The sequence below is a fragment of the Nannospalax galili genome, unplaced genomic scaffold (assembly GCF_000622305.1).
Source record: "Nannospalax galili isolate Female #2095 unplaced genomic scaffold, S.galili_v1.0 scaffold1398, whole genome shotgun sequence".
Lineage (NCBI taxonomy): Eukaryota > Metazoa > Chordata > Mammalia > Rodentia > Spalacidae > Nannospalax > Nannospalax galili.
Genome location: NW_008342016.1, coordinates 512,596 through 531,943, shown reverse-complemented (window position 1 = coordinate 531,943; position 19,348 = coordinate 512,596). Strand labels below are relative to the sequence as shown.

The 19,348-nt window shown below is 38.6% G+C and overlaps 1 protein-coding gene across 10 annotated transcripts in view; it reads left to right on the top strand.

The window, feature by feature from the left end:
• Positions 1-4,864, top strand: part of Ppig (peptidylprolyl isomerase G) — a 40,209-nt gene extending 35,345 nt beyond the window's left edge. For all 10 annotated transcript variants that reach the window (XM_029565780.1, XM_008837801.2, XM_008837799.2 and 7 more), the window contains 3 exons: positions 1,229-1,316; positions 3,225-3,361; positions 3,533-4,864. In XM_029565780.1, coding sequence (XP_029421640.1) covers positions 1,229-1,316; positions 3,225-3,361; positions 3,533-4,646 — 1,339 coding nt within the window. In that variant the 3' untranslated portion in view covers positions 4,647-4,864. The remainder of the gene's footprint in view (positions 1-1,228; positions 1,317-3,224; positions 3,362-3,532) is intronic.
• Positions 4,865-19,348: the final 14,484 nt, after the last annotated feature.

Genomic DNA, 19,348 nt, shown 5'->3' with positions numbered 1-19,348 from the left:
TTACAAACACAAACACACAAAAAGGAAAATTAATCTTGTTTTATAAATTTGTATAAAGAGAAAAGTCTTGTTTTCTTTCCCTGGTTCATAATATTGTAATGAAAGTTGTTACCTTCAAGTGCTTTGAGCATTTTTCTGCATAAATCCATTTTATGAGTCATTTAAGTAATTATATTCAAAAGTTAAAAGAAATTGAGGGAGCTGGAGAGATGGCTCAGCAGTTAAGAACAACTGACTGTTCTCGCAAAAGACCCAGGTTCGAATCCCAGCGGCAGCTAACAGCTGTCTATAACTGCAGTTCCAGGGGACCTGACAGCCTCTCCTGTCCTTAACAGGCATTGCACAACATGGGTGCACTGACCTACATGCATATACATAAAATAAAAATAATAAATAAAAAGAAATTTTTAAAAAATTGAGATCTTTTTCTTATGATTATAAATACAGTTGTAGCATCCAGAAAATAAAATTCTAAATTTAAATAAATAAATTCAAAAATAGAGTTGCTTGAAATTTGGAGTGATTTTGATTGGGTTTATTTTTCTGTTGCATGTGAAAGAACGTTGTTTAAAAAAATGAAGATTAAAGCAGGGCATGGTGGTGCACACCTGTAGTCCCAGCACTTGGGAGGCAGAGGCAAGCGGATCTCTGTGAGTTCAAGGCCAGCCTGGTCTACACAGTGAGTTCCAGGCCAGCCTGGGTTGTAGGGAGATACTGTCTGAAAAAAAAAAAAAAAAAAAAAAAAAGTATAATAAATTTTTTAAATTGTTCCCTCTCTCCCATACCCCACTTTTCCTTTTTTCCTCTGGGCTATTACATACTGATTTCCCTTAGCTTCATCTTAGTGGTGGTGTTTTTGTTTTTTTTTTTCCTTCAGGATCACTCACAGGATCAGGGTGGTATAGCCATAGGCAGTAATGAACATTTAATAGCCATGCTAAACAGAGCCTTACGGTGTTTTAGGGTGGAGTAGTCATTCATCCATATGTGCACATTACAAGCCTCTAGCAACATTTCTGATTCCTAACTACCAGAAACTCTGTCCATTGACATTTGAAAAAAAAAAATGTTCCCATACTATTTCAGGTACATACTGGGATCTGATAGCATTTCAGATTAAGAGTTGCTCATTATATTAAGAATTTTAAATTTGTTTAGATAAGTAAAGCTATATTATCCAGATTCATTTTTACAAATATGTTGTAATTTTCCCTTTGCTTATTTCTAGCAATCCACCTAATTCCCAGCCTGCTTCATACCAGAGACGACTCTTAGTTACTAGATCTGGCAGGAAAATTAAAGGAAGAGGACCGAGGGTAGGTGATTCTTTGTCAGAAATGTTAATAATATTCCATTTCTCTTCCTTAAAGAGTTTAGATTATATATTTTCATGTTATAAAATGGTATTGGTAACTGGGTGTAGTGGCTCACACCTGTAATCCTAGCACTCAGGAGATTAAGGTAGAAAGATTACCATGAGTTTGAGGCCAGTCATATTCTGCATAGTGAGTTCCAGGCCAACATGGGTACAGCATGATATCCTGCCTCAAAAATAAATGGAGCCAGGTGTAGTGTCTTTAATCTCAGAATTTATTTATCCTCAACTCTTGTCATTATATCTCCTCAGTCCTCTGAAATATATATGCTACTACTAACTTATATTTTGAGAGTTCTTAGCTTTTTGTTGTTGTTTCAGTACTGTTTAAATCCTTTCAGGGAAGGAGAAGGAGTACGAGTAGACAGGATCTCTCTGTATCTGTAGCCCCAACTGGCCTGGAACTTAAAGAGATCGCCTTGCCTCTGCCTCTCTAGTGCTGTGCTTTTTTAACTTTTGAGGCCCCCAAAGAGCTTTTGTTTTTGTGCATTATATCAATATATACCCTTTTAGAAATTAAAGGTGAGGAATAGTCAAATCACAAATATAAGCATGCATTCTAGTAGCTATGAAAGTAGTTATATCAGGTGTAGTGGTGCACACCTTTAGTCTTAGCACTTGAGAGGTGAAGACAGGCAGATCTCTCTGAGTTCAAGGCCAGCCTAGTCTACATAGCAAATTCCAGGTCATCTGGGGCTACAGGAAGACCCCCCCCAAAAAAAAAAAAGCAAAAAACAATCAAACAACAACAAAAAACCAATGTCACATAGTCTCTGGATAAATCTACTATATAATGTTTGTGAAGGGATAAAAGTAAAAAAAAGATAATGTATTTAATGGTAGTCAGAATAGTTGGGTAAAAATGTAATTCTAGGCTAGAGATGTAGCTCAGTGGCAGAGCAGTTGCTTAACATGCAGAAGAACTTGGGTTTGATCCCCAGCACTGGGAAAAGAAATCTGATTATATTACTCTTTTACCATTTGCTATAGGATAAGTCCACAGACTGCCTTACAAACACTTATCCTTGCTTCCCTCATCCATATTATTGAGTCTTCTCTTGCAAGTTTTCGCTTCAGACATACTTAACCTGTCTTCTGACCATTTCTAAAACAATGTTTCTGACCCAGAACTTTGAATATAGTGTGTCTTCTGTCTTAATGTTTTGCCCTATGTTTTGTCTATCCTTGTCTCCTTTCCTGTTCTTCACCCTTGCCCAGGTAGCTAAGCAAAAACATTGCTTCATTTTCAGCTTTTATGTTTCTCACATGATCACATTCCTATAACTAGATCAGGTCTATTTCTTTCCCATTCTCTGAACACCTTTTCTCTTGTTATACATTGTAGTTGGATATATGTTTACTTATCTATCCAGTTTGTTCCTCTAACCTTGTAGAATGAAAGTTCCAAAAGAGTAAAATCTAATGTATCTTGGTTCATGGATATTTTTTTCTATATAATGTTGGTTGAACAAAGGAACATCTATGTTTTACTCTCTTTTCTTAATTATGTTTACTTTGGAAAGTGAAATATATGTAGCATTCAAACAGAAAATCGAAATTTTGTAGGAGCTAATATATATCCTAGATTGGTGGCTACAGTTTCTGTGGTTAATGTTTGTCTGCCTCATTGATTTTTCTTTGCCTGAAAGTTGAGATATTTTGTTTATGCTGAGTATAGATTCTAGGGTCTGATGTGTGCTAAGTGTATTTTTACTCATCTTAATTTTAATAATTTCAGAAAGTATAGAAATCTCATATTTTATCTCAACATAAACTTAAACATGTGCCTTAGCTGTTGTATTGCTTTTAAATTTTTATATGGTCTTTTTCCCCCTTTTATTTTCTTAAGCGTTATCGAACTCCTTCCAGATCCAGATCAAGGGATCGTTTTAGACGTAGTGAAACTCCTCCACATTGGAGGCAAGAGATGCAGAGAGCTCAAAGAATGAGGGTGTCAAGTGGTGAAAGATGGATCAAAGGAGATAAGTAAGATATAACTGTTACTTCAAATATGATATTTTAAACTATTGTGTGTTATTTTTATTAGTAGCCTTTTTATTTCTGTATACTCTGGAAAATACAGTATTATTATAGCTTATCACTGTGCTATCCTTTCCTAACATTTCCCAAAATCCTTTTTATTCTCTTGCTTTTTAGGAGTGAGTTGAATGAAACAAAAGAGAATCAAAGGAGCCCAGTTAGAGTAAAGGAGAAAAAAATGACTGATCATAGACACATGTCTGAGAGTCCAAACAGAAAAATAGAAAAGGAAAAGAAAGTTAAAGACCACAAATCTGACAGTAAAGAGAGAGACATCAGAAGAAATTCAGAAAAAGATGATAAATATAATAAAAACAAAGTGAAGAAAAGGGGCAAATCCAAAAGTAGGAGTAAGAGCAAAGAGAAATCTAAGAGTAAGGAGACAGAATCAAAGCATAACAGACACGAAGAAAAGTGGGTGAGGTCAAGGAGTAAAGAAAGGGATCATGAGAATATTAAAGAAAAAGAAAAGCAGTCTGATTCTAAAGGAAAAGATCAGGAAAGGAGTAGAAGTAAAGAGAATTCTAAACAGTTAGAATCAAAAAGTAATGAGCATGACCACAGCAAAAGTAAAGAAAAGGATAGACGAGCACACTCACGGAGTAGAGACCGCGACCTAACTAAAAGTAAGCACAGTTACAACAGCAGAACAAGAGAGCGAAGCCGAAGTAGGGACAGGAGCAGAAGAGTACGGTCTAGGAGCCACGACAGAGATCGCAGCAGAAGCAAGGAGTACCATAGACACCGGGAGCAGGAACACAGGAGGAGAGGACGCTCTCGGAGCCGAGAGAGGAGAACTCCAGGAAGGTCGAGGAGTAAAGAGAGGAGGAGGAGGAGGAGAGATTCACGGAGCTCAGAGAGAGAAGAAAGTCAAAGTAGAAACAAAGAAAAATACAGAAACCAAGAAAGTAGGAGTTCACACAGAAAGGAGAATTCTGAGAGTGAGAAGAGAATGTACTCTAAAAGTCGTGACCATACTAGCTCAAATAACAGGGAGAAAAGGGCTGAGAGAGATCGAGATCAAAGTCCAGTATCCAAAATAAAACAAAGCAGCCAGGACAATGAATTAAAGGCCTTCACATTGAAAAGTAAGGAGGATGAGAAGACCAGATCCCCAGTGGAAAAAGAAAGCCAAAAATCAAAGGGTCAAGAAAATGACCATTTACATGACAAAAATAAAAAATTTGATCATGAATCAAGCCCCGGAACAGATGAAGACAAAAGTGGATGAGTGAGTTGTGTAAACTTCCTTCTTGTCTCAAATTTTAAGTTTTAGAGACTTGGTATTAAATCTCCTTTTTGTTGTTTTCATTGTTTTGGGGTTTTATGTTTGTCCTTTTTTTCCTTTCCTTTTTTTTATGTGGACTTCATTGAGTTGATCTTTTGATAATCTGCTACGTGGATAATTTGTACTGCTAAAGTTTTAATAAACTTGAAATGAGAAAAACACTTTGGTGTAATACTGTGTGCTATGTTACACTCTCATGTATTCATTTTTGTTTTGCAACAGCCAGTAGCAGCCTACTTTGCTTAATCAGCCATTTGGAAACATGCTTAACTGTTGTTTGTGATACATTGTTACAAAAGCTTGTGTTTCTTAGAGTTAAATTAACTTGAGAAGCCACTAGAATAAATTTTGTATAGATTTTTCTGATGGCATTTATAATAGATAGACTCGCAGGAATTTCTTTAATGACACAGAAGCAGGATCCTAATAGTGATCTTAAATCATTGCTTTTTACAGTTATTTGTACTTTGGTTGTCTGTCTTGTGCTTCAGATCTTATTCTTTGTAATTCCAGCCATGGCTTGTTTCTTACTAATATTTTACATGTCTTTCTGTGAAGTATAAAAATCGGATGCTGTTCTTCCAGAGGACCCAGGTTCAATTCCCAGAACCCACATGGCAGCTAACAACTGTCCATAACTTCAGTTTCAGTCGACCGACCACCCTCTTCTGGCCTCTGTGGGGCATTGCACACTCGTGGTAGGCAAAATACTCAGACACGTAAAATAAAAAATAATAAAATATTTAAAAAAAATTCATGGACCCGTGTGTCTGTAAAGGATTTTTTTTTTTTTTTTTTTTTTTTTAGTTTATTTGCTGATTGAGCTTGAGTTGCTGTTATACAGCATTTGACAGAAACTATACCTTGGAAAATCAGATTGTAATTTTCAATTTTTGTTGGTTTTTGGAGAATATTGTTATTACCTTTTTCTAAAATTAAAAAAAATTCTTATTAAAACATACTACTTGTGTAGGTCCCTTAAGCTAGACAGATTACAAAAATATTAGTATTGGCATATTAAGATTACCCTGTTTTGGCCATCAATCTATATTGCATTAAGTGTTAATTCTGCATGGTCTTTGTTCTTTTAAACTTGAGCTAACTTCTCTAACTTTCATAGCTGTGAATATGAAATGTCAAAAGGATGCATTCTTCTGTATATGTACCATGATAGGCTGTAGCATGTTTATGACTCTGGTTTCTTTCTATTCAGGTGGCTTTAGATCAGTTTACTGCTCACATTATTTTAATTTGGCATGTATAACATTGCCATATAGAGTAGAATAGAAAGTTTCAAAATTTGATAGCTTACAGAGTTAAACACTAAAACACATCCAAAGTTCATTCAGAATTTTGTGTGTTGTATTTTGCTACATTTGTGATGTGTGGCCTTTTATTCTGTAATTTCTCTTCTAAATAAACATGGAACATCCAACAAACACAAAATCTGCCTCATTTGAAAAATACTTCAAAACTCTAACAGCATAGCCTCTAGAAAGTTTTGTACTTTAGTATTTGTCAACATAGTGTCAATTCTTTTACCAAGGTAGCTTCTTGATAAACTCAGTAGCTACTCCATGCTATTTGTACTGAATAAAGTGATGCCTCATAATAATTTCCCATTATTATTACAGTAAGATACATTTGGCTTTGTAGCTATACAGAATGAATAGTGCAGTGCACATATGACTGTTTGGATTATCTTGAAACAAATATCCACAATGGATTCTTAACATTTTTTTTTTCCCTGATGTTAAAAGTAGTATAGTTATAATCCAGGATTCCTTAGAGACTGACCAGAAGCCCACATTAAGGATAGCCAAGACTGAGTAGTCAAACTGTATAATGTTATATATTTCAGACAAGTTATTATGTCTTAAAGTCAGTATTGTGTTTAAAAATATGTCATAAAGTATTTGAGCGCCAAGGAAGGTACGTACTATTTAAGAAGGAATTTCTAATAACATGTATTTTTAAATCCATACTAAGAAAAAGACCTTTGTGTTATCTGATCCCAGAGATTTATCTGTTAAGCTTTATAGACAAAGACTTTCCAAATCTTAAAGAGTTTCAAAGTAGCTATGGGGGAAATAGTAAGAGTTTAAGTAGTGTTCTTCTGTTAGGGTTGTCAAAAGAGCAGCCCCATGCTAAACATTTATAGGCATCCCATACCCTTGCTTTGCTGGCCTTTTTTATAAAACAAAAAGTGGGGTGAAGGAGTTAAGAGGACAATCAACTAGATTTTATTTGTAGAGTGCAAAAATATAGAAAATTATTTGATAGCATTAATTGTACCACAAGAGTCACCCTTGCACCTGAATGGCACAAGGCTCAGTAGTGAGAAAGGGGGGCAGATTCTGCAAACACAGTAACAGCTCTGTTGGATATAAATATTTTACACAATAGAAAAGTCCATATTAAAATGTAAAACTTTTCAAAAATAAGTTATATTTACTAAATTACCCCAAATTTATCACAAAAAGCATTAGAAACTCAGGGGCAAAATTTTTGCCTTGTGTTTTAGTAGTTGTGTCATTATATCTTTAGTTTTACTTTGAAAACAGACATTAAGGTAACATTTGAACTTTTCCCATCAAGTTGGTTTCATAGCAATATTCTAGTTTAAGTTCACTTTCAGTTGTCTTAATGTCCTTTAAAAAGTATTTTCATTAGTTTTTATTGCTTGATTCAGTAGCTGAGAAAATTATTTCAGTATTTTATTATGTTAATTGTTTTTCTGAATCTACCACAGAAATTGGCACTGCAAAGAGATTGTTCATAAAATGGACAGTAAAGAATCCACTACATTGCTTTAAAACATCCTTTAATTAATTATAGTTGATGCTCCTATAGAACCAAATAGTTTTCTTTTGATTTGCTTAATTGAGTCCCTCAGAGTTTGTCAAGAGTTTAATCTAATAAGTCTTTCTGTGTCCAAGTGTGATACAGTTGCACACTGGCTTTGATTTTTGCATCTGGTGAAAGTGTTAGTAAGACAAGATTGCTTGGTGTGGATAGCCACATACTGGGCTTCTGGTATTTGGGGAAGGAACTTAAATTTAACTGATTGGTATAAAGAAACAAAGTGAGCATTTTGCTATTGTTCTTTTGTTATATTTGCGGTAATTATTCCATGTAGGATTCATGATTTATAGTTGATAAACTTCATGTAGGTTGATAAACTTTCATTGTAAAAGTGTATTTTTTAAACAAATGCTTGTTTTTGAAAATGAAGTATGCCCCAGGAAATGCAATGTTAATTGGCATGCCTGCCCATGATGGACTGCTCAGCTGTCTTGAAGGGATTCAAGCAAATGCAAACTCACCTATTATGTGATACATAATAAAGAACAGCAAATCACATTTAAAAACTAGCCATCAAGATTGATGAAGGAAGTTGTCGAGGGTTTTGTTCACTTGCTTTTCAGTGCTGGAGGATGTGGGGGCCTTTGTGGTTCTGACTTTTTTTTTACTCTTAAAGCAAATTTTGTGTTACTAAAAGCACATGCTATATATTTTCTTCCCCCTTTGTGTGTTTATAATATTTTGAAAAATTGATAAATAGATCGGGTATTTCTATGGGATGTCAAGGTTGGGGCTGCTTTCTGGAAGGTGAAAGCATAATTAAGTTCATGCACTTCTTTTCCTAGCTCAAATTCACTGTGATGTATATTTTTTTAAATGGAATTTAGAAATAAAACTTGTTTTCTCAATTGTAATATTAGTTTCAAAATGCTGCTTTTATCATTAGTCTAGAAAATGTTGGAACGTTTTCTGCAAATTGCATTTTACAAAGTTTAAACCTCAAAACTGTATTAACTTTTATAGCTAAACATTGTATTAAATAAAGCATACTATAATAAACACTTTGGGGTTGTATTTTTTATTATTATTACTTAGCCTTTATTTTTACTAAAGAAAAAAATGAAAATAAAATATGCTTCTACCAGTGGAAATGCAGTCATTTGTATTCTGAGAAAGCCAGGTAGAGTAATAAAATGGAGCTTAGAGTTTAAGGGCTGTGAGGTAGCTGAACAGATACAGGCTCTTGCTGCCAAGATGGGTAACCTGAGTTTGATCCCTGTGACCCAGATGGTGAAAAGAGAGAACGGACTTCTGCAAGTACAACTTAATGCACCAGTAATGGATTTCCAAGTTTGGGAATAAATTCTAGTGTAAGTGTTCAAGCATAATTGCTTTAGTGTGACACAGTGTCTTGTTCCAGCAAACATTTTTAAGGCTAATCTTGAAATTTGTGTTGCTGTCTGCTAAGAATACTATTTTGCTTTTTATTGTTTGGTTTTTGTCTTTTGAGACAGTCTCTAAGTAGCCCCAGCTGACTTGGAACTCGCTGTGTAGACCAGGCTGGCCTCACTCCCAGAGATCCACCTGCTTCTGCCTCCGAATCCTGGGACTAAAGGCATGCGCCACCATGCCCAACTACCATTTGGTTTTTAATTACTCCAAATTTCTCAGCATTAGAAATGCTGCAGTATGTCCTATGCCTATTAAGCTTTTTTGGTAGTAGGTTTTGGATTTTGTTGACTAACTTCAAACATGATATATAGCCAACAGATTACAGGCATGAGCTGTCACACCAAATTTATATGGTGCTGGGGACTGAACCCAAGGGCTCATGCATACTCCACCAGCTCAGTTACATCCCCAGCCTGCCTATCAGTTTTAATACAACACATAGTTGTAAGGACACTGAGAAAAGACCTGTTGGGCTGGAGAGATGGCTCAGCAGTTAAAAGCACTGGCTGCTCTTGCAGAGGACCTGGGTTCAGTTTCCAGCACCCACACAACAGCTCACAACCATCTGTACTTGAGTTCCAGGGGATCTAATGTCTTTTTTTTTTTTTGGCCTTCATGAGCACCAGGCACACATAATACACATACATGAAGTCAAAACACTCATACACAGTATTTTTTTGAAGACCTCTTTAGGTGGACTGGAGAGAAGGCTCAGCGGTTGAGAATACTGATTATTACTCTTGCAGAAGACCCAGGTTTGGTTTCTAGCACTCACATGGTGGCTAGTAATTGTCCATAACTCCAGTTTCATGGAGTCCAGTGCCCTCTTCTGGCTTCTATGAGTATTACATGACACTGGTGCACCTACATACATGTAGGCAAAACACTCATAAATTGTTTTTTTTGTCTTTGAGACTGGGTCTCCTTGAAGCCCCAGCTGTCCTGGAACTCACTATGTAGACCAGGCTGGCCTTGAACTCACAAAGATCCACCTGCCTCTGCCTCCCAAGTGCTGGGATTAAAGGCATGCACCACCATGCCCGGCCCAACACTCATAAATTTTTTAAAAGACACGTTTAGGTTTTGTTTTCAGGGTTTTTTTGTTGTTGTGTTGGTTTTGGTCTTATTGAGACAGGGTCTCCCTGTAGTCCCAGCTGGCCTCAAACTCACAGTGATCTGCCTGCCTCTGCCTCCCAAGTGCTGGGATTAAAGACGTGTGCCACCATGCCCAGTTTCAGGTTTTAATTTAGACACATTTAAGAAAAATGCATACATGCTTGTTACTCATTGAAAATATTAGTGTACTGGCCGGGCGTGGTGGCGCACGCCTTTAATCCCAGCACTTGGGAGGCAGAGACAAGCAGATCTCTGTGAGTTCAAGGCCAGCCTGGTCTGCATAGTGAGTTCCAGAGCTGGGGCTATAGGGAGACCCTGTCTCAAAAAGACCAACAACAACAACAAAAAAAATTCGTGTATTTTACCTGTATACATGTAAGAACATTCTGAATATTCTGATTTATCAGTAAGTATTAGAACTCAAAGTTTGGAGTCTAAATGCTTTATTTAGCCAGGAGAATGTGGAATGTGAGCACTACATGTGAACTGTGCAGCTTGCATTTTAAAGGCTTTCAGTGTCAATTTGGCTTTTCTATCAACATTTTAGATTGCATTCCAAAGCATATTATTACCTGCTGTAGTACTTTTTTAAAGTGCTATTCATAATTTTCACACCCCACCACCAGTGACCTTTTTACTGAAAGTGACTTGATTGAAGCTTGTGTTGTTGCTACAGATTTTATCCAGGGGTCAAATTAGCAAGTGGAAGCACTTGTGCTCCTGCTACTTTATATACTCTACCAGTCCTTTTTGCCAAATTATTTTGTAATTAAAGGCATGTGCATACCTTTTTCTTAACTATATTTCCAACTAGTTGAAAGTTCAGTCCAGTTGAAAGTGAATAAGGTAGCCTAGTTGGGCTGTTTTATGCTACCCTTCACATAGCTAAATTGTATACAAAATCATGTAATTAGTCATTGTACAATTGTAAAAATATTTGCTGTTTAGCTGGATGTGGTGGCACATGCCTTTAATTCCAGTGGAGGTTGGCAGCTCTGTGCATCCAAACCTGGGGTCTCACCCAAGGTAAGTACATTACCACTAAATTACAACATCCCTAACCCCTCTGAAATTATCAGTCACCACTAAGTAATGTGCTATACTTCTTAAAGTATATATTTTATTATGTATATACATGTATCTATATGTGTGTATGAATGCAGTGCCTGTAAGGCCAGAAGGCATCAGACCTGGAGCTGGAGTTATGTGCTGTTGTGAGCAATCTGATGTCGGAGCTAGGAATTGAACTTGGGTTCTCTGGAAGAGCAAGCAGTACAAGGTCTTAACCATGGAGCCACCTCTCCAGCTCCAAAATGTGCTACACTTTCAAAAACTGAATTAAACCAAAAGCTTTATGGCAGAGGTTTTCGGACATTTTTAACTTTAGCTTTGTCCTTGCATCTCAGTAATTCTATGATGGTAAACCAAAAGATATACCTAGCAGCTGTGTTTATAAAATAGCTTATAGCTTTGGCATGCATGCCTGTGTGAAGGTTAGAAAACAACACAGTTGGTTCTTTTCCACCATGTGTGCTCTGGGGATCAAGTTCAGCGTTGTCAAGCTTGGCAACTGGTCCCTTTAACCCTGAGTTATTTTCCTGGCCCATGTTACAGCCTCTTGAGTACTAGGATTATAGATGTGAAGCTATACCTGGCCTTTTATTTCATTCTTAGCTACAATCCATTACTGAGATTTGTTCAGCCATTGGTAATAGCAGTTTCTCAAACCTTGGAATCCAATGAGGCACCATCACCTTTTTCCCTGTATTACATCGATTTTTGTGCAAGCACTTGGGAGGCAGAGGCAGCAGATCTCTGTTTTGAGGACAGGCTGTTCTACATAAGTTCCAGGCCAGCCAGGGCAATGCAGTAAGATCCTATCTCAAAAATCAAAACAAAAAAAGGAATGCTGCATTTAATATGAACTGTCTTAAGCTAGTGACAACCTGCATTATCCTGCAGGTGTCAGATGTGTATTTCCTTCAAGCTTTAAAATATCCTGTTTGTCCCTTTGTGAATTAATTGTCCCAGGACACTTTTGTACACAACTTAGGAATCTGTATATTTAGTGGTTTTGTTTTATTTTTTACTAGTTGAATACTTTATTCCTTTAAGACAGTTGTTTTTTCAAACTTGAGATCAAGTAAACTCCACACTAGTGATTGAGGATGAAGTCAAATCTAGCCACACAATCATGTATCATTTTTGAAGTATAGGTGGTCATCGTCATCCCACATACACAGAACCACAGTCTTGGGTATGGGAGTCATTGCATTGCACAGTCTTGTGTGGGTGTTACAGAAGTCCTGATACATGCAAAATTTCATGTTTGTACTTTCCCGAGGGAGAAATGAACTAGATTCCCAGAGAATTAGAACATCAGATTTTTACTCTCAATTTTGATCTCTGAATGATGTATGATTTATACCTTTCCACAGTATTTCTCTTTGCAGGAATCAGTCTCAAGTCCATTGGCGAAAGTATGACAAACCTGTTACAGAGATTTATAATAGCAAAGGAAAAATCACTGAAACGTCTTTGTGTGCCAATTGTTGGATAAACTAGCACAGTCAAGCAACAATGTGGCAGGTAGGAAAGAATGGGGTTTGTATTTCACTTATCCAGAATCAAATGAGAAGGAAAAGTGATAGCGATACACCTTTGGTTTTAAAAATAAGCAGTAGGGGCTAGGAAGATGGCTCAGTCAATAATGTGCTTGTCTGCTTGTCATGTAAACATAAGAGCCTGAGTTTGGTTCCCAGGACCCATGTGGAAAATGGCATAGTGGCCTACATTTGTAATCCCAGGATGAGTGGTCACTTGGGTCTCCATGACCAGCCTGCCTATCCCCAGGTCACCATGAGAGACTACCTCAAAAAATAAGAGGATTGGCATCCAGTGTTTACCTTTGGCCTCCACATGCATACACATAGGCACATATGGACAAGAATATGAAAGGGTTCCCGGTATGATGGTGCCTGATTGTAATCCCAGTACTTGGGAGGCTGATGGAATGGGCTATGTGAGTTTGAAACCAGCCTGAGCTACATAAGGAGGCAGAGGCAGGTGGATCTCTGTGAGTTTGAGGCCAGCCTGGTCTACAAAGTGAGTTCCAGGCCAGCTGGGGCTACAGGGAAACCCCATCTCAAAATGACCAAGAGAAAAAAATATATATATATATATATGCATAAGTACATATTGAAAAGGCTATGAGCATACCTATGCAATAGCAAGTATCAGGGTTGCAAGATCCTGGGCTAAATCCACAGTACAAATAAAAAAGGCTCAATCACCACCATAGAGACACAACCTTACAGTCACTTAAAAATAGGTGTCTGGAGAGGTGGCTCAGCAGTTAAGAGCACTGACTTCTCTTGCAGTGGACCTGGGTTCAGTTCCCAGCACTCACATGGTAGCTAACAATCATCTGTAACTCCAGTTCCAGGGAATTTGACACCCTCTTCTGACCTCCAGGGGCATTGCACAACATGGGTGCACCTACCTGTATGCAAGCAATACACTCATAATTGTTTTAAATGAGCATTGGGAGCCAGGCATGGTGGTACACGCCTTTAATCCAAGCAGAGGCAGGCAGATCTCTCTGAGATTGAGGCCATCCTGGTTTACATAGTGAATTCCAGGCCAGCTGGGCTCTACAGGGAGGCCCCATCTCCAAAAAAAAAAGTGTTGGTGTTAGTAGGGATGTAAAATGGCACCTCTACTATAGAAAGCAGCAAGGCAACCAGGTATACTAACCTATGCCTGTAATCCTAGCATGAGACACACAGGCAGAAGAGTTGAGAGCTTGAGGCCAGCTTGGGCTACATCAATCCTGTATCAATAGAAGAAAAAGGACATATACTACGATTGGAGAGATGGCTCAGCAGTTAAGAACACTTGCTGCTCTTGCAGAGGACCTGGGTTTGGTTCCCAGCACCCATATGGCAGTTCACAGCCACCTATAATTCTGGTTCCAGGGGATCCAATGTTCTCTTAGAGCCTTGGTCGCCCAGGCATGTATGTGGTATATAGGCAAACACTAGAATAGTCATATTCATAGGAACAAACAATGATTGTCCCCAGAAGTTGAGGGGAGTGGAAAGTGGGGAGTACTTTAAGTGGATACAGTTTCAATTGTGTAGGCTAACAAAAATCCAGAAATTGTATAGTAATGTGAATATACACATAACACTAATGAAGCTATCCTTAGAAATGGCTAAGATGGTAACTTGTGTTTTGTTTTTTACCACAAATTTTAAAAAGTAATGAGGGTGCAATTCATAACCCATAGAATCTGTATCAGGTTGACACAAACTCTATACAGGATTAAGTAAATTAATGTCTAGTGATCTAGTGAGATACACACTACAAAATAAACCATAGAGGCTGGGCCTGGTGGTGCTCGCCTTTAATCCCAGCACTGGGGAGGCATAAGGCAGGTGGATCTCCGTGAGTTCAAGGCCAGACTGGTCTATATAGTGAGTTCCAGGCCAGTTGGGGCTACAGGGAGACCCTGACTTAAAAAGACAAAAAACAAAACAAAAAAACATAGAGAAGTCTAAACTGTGTAGTCACATTAGTTAACAATATTGAGGTTTTATTTGATCGCAATTAAGAACTGAATGACAAAGTTTATAAACATGAGTTTCTTTCTTTGGGGGGTGTTGGGGAACCCTGCTGTTAAGGTTGGCTCCTTTCTCAGCAGGAGCTTCCTGCCTGACTTACCTGGAAAGTGCCACCAAGCACGGATGCTTGGCCTCATTTAAAACATGACCTTTGGCATAGTTACCTGGAGTAAAAACTACCCCCAGGTTTTTTTATATGATAATTAGGCATTGCCCGGGTAGTCGGATGATAGGAGCCTACTGCCACATGTAAATAAAGCATACTATGAGCACCTATCAGCTGAAGCATTGGCTACTGCCTCCACACTATATTTTCCCTAGCCCCCACTGAATAAACAGAGCTGTTTCACTGAGTCTGGAGCTGTTTGTATCACTGAACCTGCCTCCCCGGAAGGGCTTTCTTCTGTCAGTGCTCACCGGCCATCCTGACCCCGTTCGTCCCTTTTGCTCCCTTTGTCCTCATGGAACAGTGGCCAACGACCCACGAGGGAAGGAAGAGACCCCACAGGGGGGCTGCCACCCACCACACCCAGCAACATATGAAAAGTACTATCTCTGGTGGAACATTCAGCTATAAAAAAAGTACTGATAATATGGTATACAACACAGATAACCTTGAAATATTAAGTGAAATAAGCCAGACTCCAAAGTCTACTGCATGATTATATGTGATGACTTGAATAAACAACTCCATAGAGACAAAGCAGTTTATTAGTTACCAGAGTCTGTGTGGAGGGAAAATGGGGAGGGATGGCTTATTGGGTAACAAAGTTTCCACTTGAAACAGTGAGTATTCATGATTGCACAATACTGTGAATGTACTTTATACTATTGAAAGCATATTTTAAATAAAATTTACATTGTGGGGCTGAGGAGATAGCTCAGTCAATAAACGGTATTGCAAGCACAAGGACCTGAGTTATACACACACACACACACACACACACACACACTTTCTACAAAAAAGCTGAGTGTAGTGGCACACCCTTGACTCACTGACCAATCAGCCTTGTGGCAAGTTCCAGACCAATGAGAGACCATGTCTTCAAAAACAAGGTAGAGGGAGCAGGAAGAAAAACACCCAAGGTTGTTCTCAGGCATCCATATATACATAGATGTGCATACACATACACGCACAATCAAAATTGCATTAGATATTTATTTTACCACAATAAAAAAGAAATTAGATCAGCGTTGGGCTTTCACATGTACTTAAAGGAAATACTGTAAAAAATCAAGCCAGGCATCATTTTATAGAGATGAGCTTTATTAGAAAATTCCATTTATATCTGTAGCTCACATTTGCTACAACAAATTTTGTGAATCATAAAAATAAACTTTTCTACCATGTAAAACCTAGCCTTCCCTTAGACTTCTGAAAATCATTATATTTTGATCCTCGAAAGTTATAAAAAGGGAGCTGGACTCCAGTAATGTCATTTGCCTGATAGCTTGGTCTTAATCCTCCTCTGCCCACAAAGGCTGGACCACGCCCACCTCCCAGTCCTTCCTGTACAGCTTTTATCAGAGGGTAAGTGTATTTAGTTGTTGATTCAGATTCAAGTTCAATGACTTCTCTGGCATAATTCTGAAATTCTTTCTCTTTTTCAGCTTCGAGAGCTTCAGAAAGTCTGTAGTAATCTAGTTCTGCTTCTTTTGCTTGTTTTGCATTAAGCTTATTTATGGCCTATTTGGGAAAGAAAAATAAATTTTAATATTGGTTAAAAACATGTTCTTTCGGGGGCTGGAGAGATTGCTCAGTGGTTAAGAACACTGACTGTTCTTGCAGAAAACCTGGGTTAGAATCCCAGCACCCACATGGCAGCTAACAACTGTCTGTAACTCCAGTTCCAGGGGATCCGACAGCCTCTTCTGTCCTCCTGGCATTGCACGACACGGGTGCACTTACCTACATGCACACAATACACGCATACACGTAAAATATAAGCCGGGCATGGTGGTGCACGCCTTTAATTCCAGCACTTGGGAGGCAGAGGCAGGCGGATCTCTGGGAGTTCAAGGCCAGCCTGGTCTACAAAGTGAGTTCCAGAACAGCTGGGGCTACAGGGAGACCATGTCTCAAAAAGACCAAAAAAATAAAATATTTAAAAACATGTTTTTTCAATATATGCATGATTTGAAGATGCTATTATTCCCTAAACACACTGATATATTACAACTATGCTACAACTCATAAATTCTTCCATGCTTCTAAGAATAGTGTGCTCAAAATGTGGCTCAATCAAATTTTTAAAAATATTTTGATTATTATTTTTATTCTGTGTGTATGAATGTATTGCCTGCATGTATCTGAGTGCACCCATGTCATGCAATGCTGCAGAGGTCAGAAGAGGGCGTCAGATTCCCCTGGAACTGGAGTTAAGGATGGTTCATAGCCGCCATGTAGGTGCTGGGAATCGAACCTGGGTCCTCTGTAAGAGCAGTTGGTGCTCTTAACTGCTGAGCCATCTCTCCAACCCCTCAATCAAATTTATTTTAACAAGCAGTTTTATGTGATATGTAGTCAAACAACATAGTAAAATCATTACATAAAATCTAAGTAAAAATCAGGCATCTAAATTTACAATTCTATTTTGACCAGTTACATATGTGACTTCAGTAGTTAAGGGCATGCAATTACTGTCCCTGTCTGTCAGCATAAAATTAAGCCAGCAGTGAAAACCTAAATTATATTAAGCCAATTACATTCTATTTCCCACAGATGTGAACTGGAACAACAAGTGACATTAATCAGCATAAATTGACTAGGAAATGAGGAAATAAGTACTGTGGGAAATTTACCAAAAGCCAATTTACCAATACTTTTTATTTAAAAAATACAGAATTTCTAAAATGTTTTTCTATATATGAATATTTTTTAAATTTTATTTATTTTTATTTCATGTGTACGTGTGGATTGTCTGCATGTAGGTAAGTGCACCCGTGTCGTGCAATGCGAGTGTTCAGAAGAGGCTGTCAGATTTCCTGGGACTAGAGTTACGAACAGTTGTTAGCTGCCATGTGGGTGCTGGGATTCGAACCTGGGTCTTCTGCAAGAACAACCAGTGTTCTTAACTGCTGAGCCATCTCTCCAGCCCCATATATGAATACATTTTGACAATATAAAACTTCAACATAAACTCTGATAATTTCTATTAATTTCTGAAATTTATGAGGGAAAGGTGCAACCATATTATTGTGAAATATCAATCCTTTTATTGCTGAGTTCTACAAATAAGGCTTATGTACTATTTGTTGAATTTGTTATAATCAAGAGTTTGGGCATGATGGTGCATGTGTTTGATCCCATCACTTGGGAGGCAGAGGCAAAAGGATCTCTTTAAGGTCCAGATCAGCCTGGTCTACATAGCAAGTTTCGTGTCAGCCAGGGATATATATATAGAGTTTGAAAAATATAGAAAATAGTATTCAATAAGACTGGATGTCAGAATAAAAGCATTTAGAAAACTATCACAGCCGGGTACCTCTGATCCCAGCACTTGGGAGGCAGAGGCAGGCGGATCTTTGTGAGTCTGAGGCCAGCCTGGTCTACATAGTGAGTTCCAGGCCAGCTGGGGCTACAGGGAGACCCTGTCTCAGAAAGACAGAAACAAAAACAAAAAAAACAAACAAAAACCCTATCTCGCTCTGCTTCCCTGGGTCTGCAGGACCCACAGGCCTCTCTCAGACCCGAAGGCCTCTCTTTGGGGTAAGTCCATTGCGCCCCCCACGCCTTGACTCCCCCAGCCTCATTCACCCTCCCATCTCCTCCACCAGTCTCTCCTCCTAGCCTGGGTCCTGTCCCATTTCTTGTCTTGGGGCCCCAGACACCTGGGGAAACACTACTGCTTCCTGATCCTCTTCATCCAGACCAACTAGGGTGCCTTCTCTGGTCCCCAGGAGCACTGCTTCTGGGCCTGCCCTCAGCTCCCTCTGCTTCCCTGGGACTGCACAACCCACCAGCCTCTTTCTGGGTGGGGGCTGACCTTTCCTCTTCCTGATCCTTTGCATCCAGACCAACCCAGCTCCTCAGTGCAGTCCCCAGGAGCCCTTGGGGCAGCTTCCTGCCCCCATCAGCCTTTGCATCTCTCGGTGGCACAGCCACCAGCTACCCTAGACCAGCATCTTTCCTGGGCCCGGTGCCCAGGCCAGTCCAACCCCCAAATCCCTGAGGCCAAAATTTTTACCAGAGGGATCCAGACCTTAGGAGAAAGCCTGAGAGCATCTGATCCTCATCTGACTTGGGCCTCTGTGGGAACTCCTAAAGACAAAAGCAATCTGGCCACTCCAATATAAAATCAAAAGAGAGAATTGGAAACTTAGATGAAGCAGCTTTTCATGCCCCTAAAGTAAACCACAAAGGCACATAAAGTTCACAAAAAGAAGCAGACCTAAACTTGAAGGCTTGAGTCTCACACAAGAATCAGAAACTATAAAAGAAATCCACATGTCAAAATCACAGATTAAAAATAGTAACATGAAATTCCCAAATAATATATCCCCACCAAGAACCAACAGTGCTGTAGAGAAGTACAATGAGAACACCCCAGAGATAACACAGGATATGGAATTCAAAAGAACAATTACAAACATGATAAAATAATTCAATGAATTTAAAGAACATACAAACAAAGAAATCAAAGAACT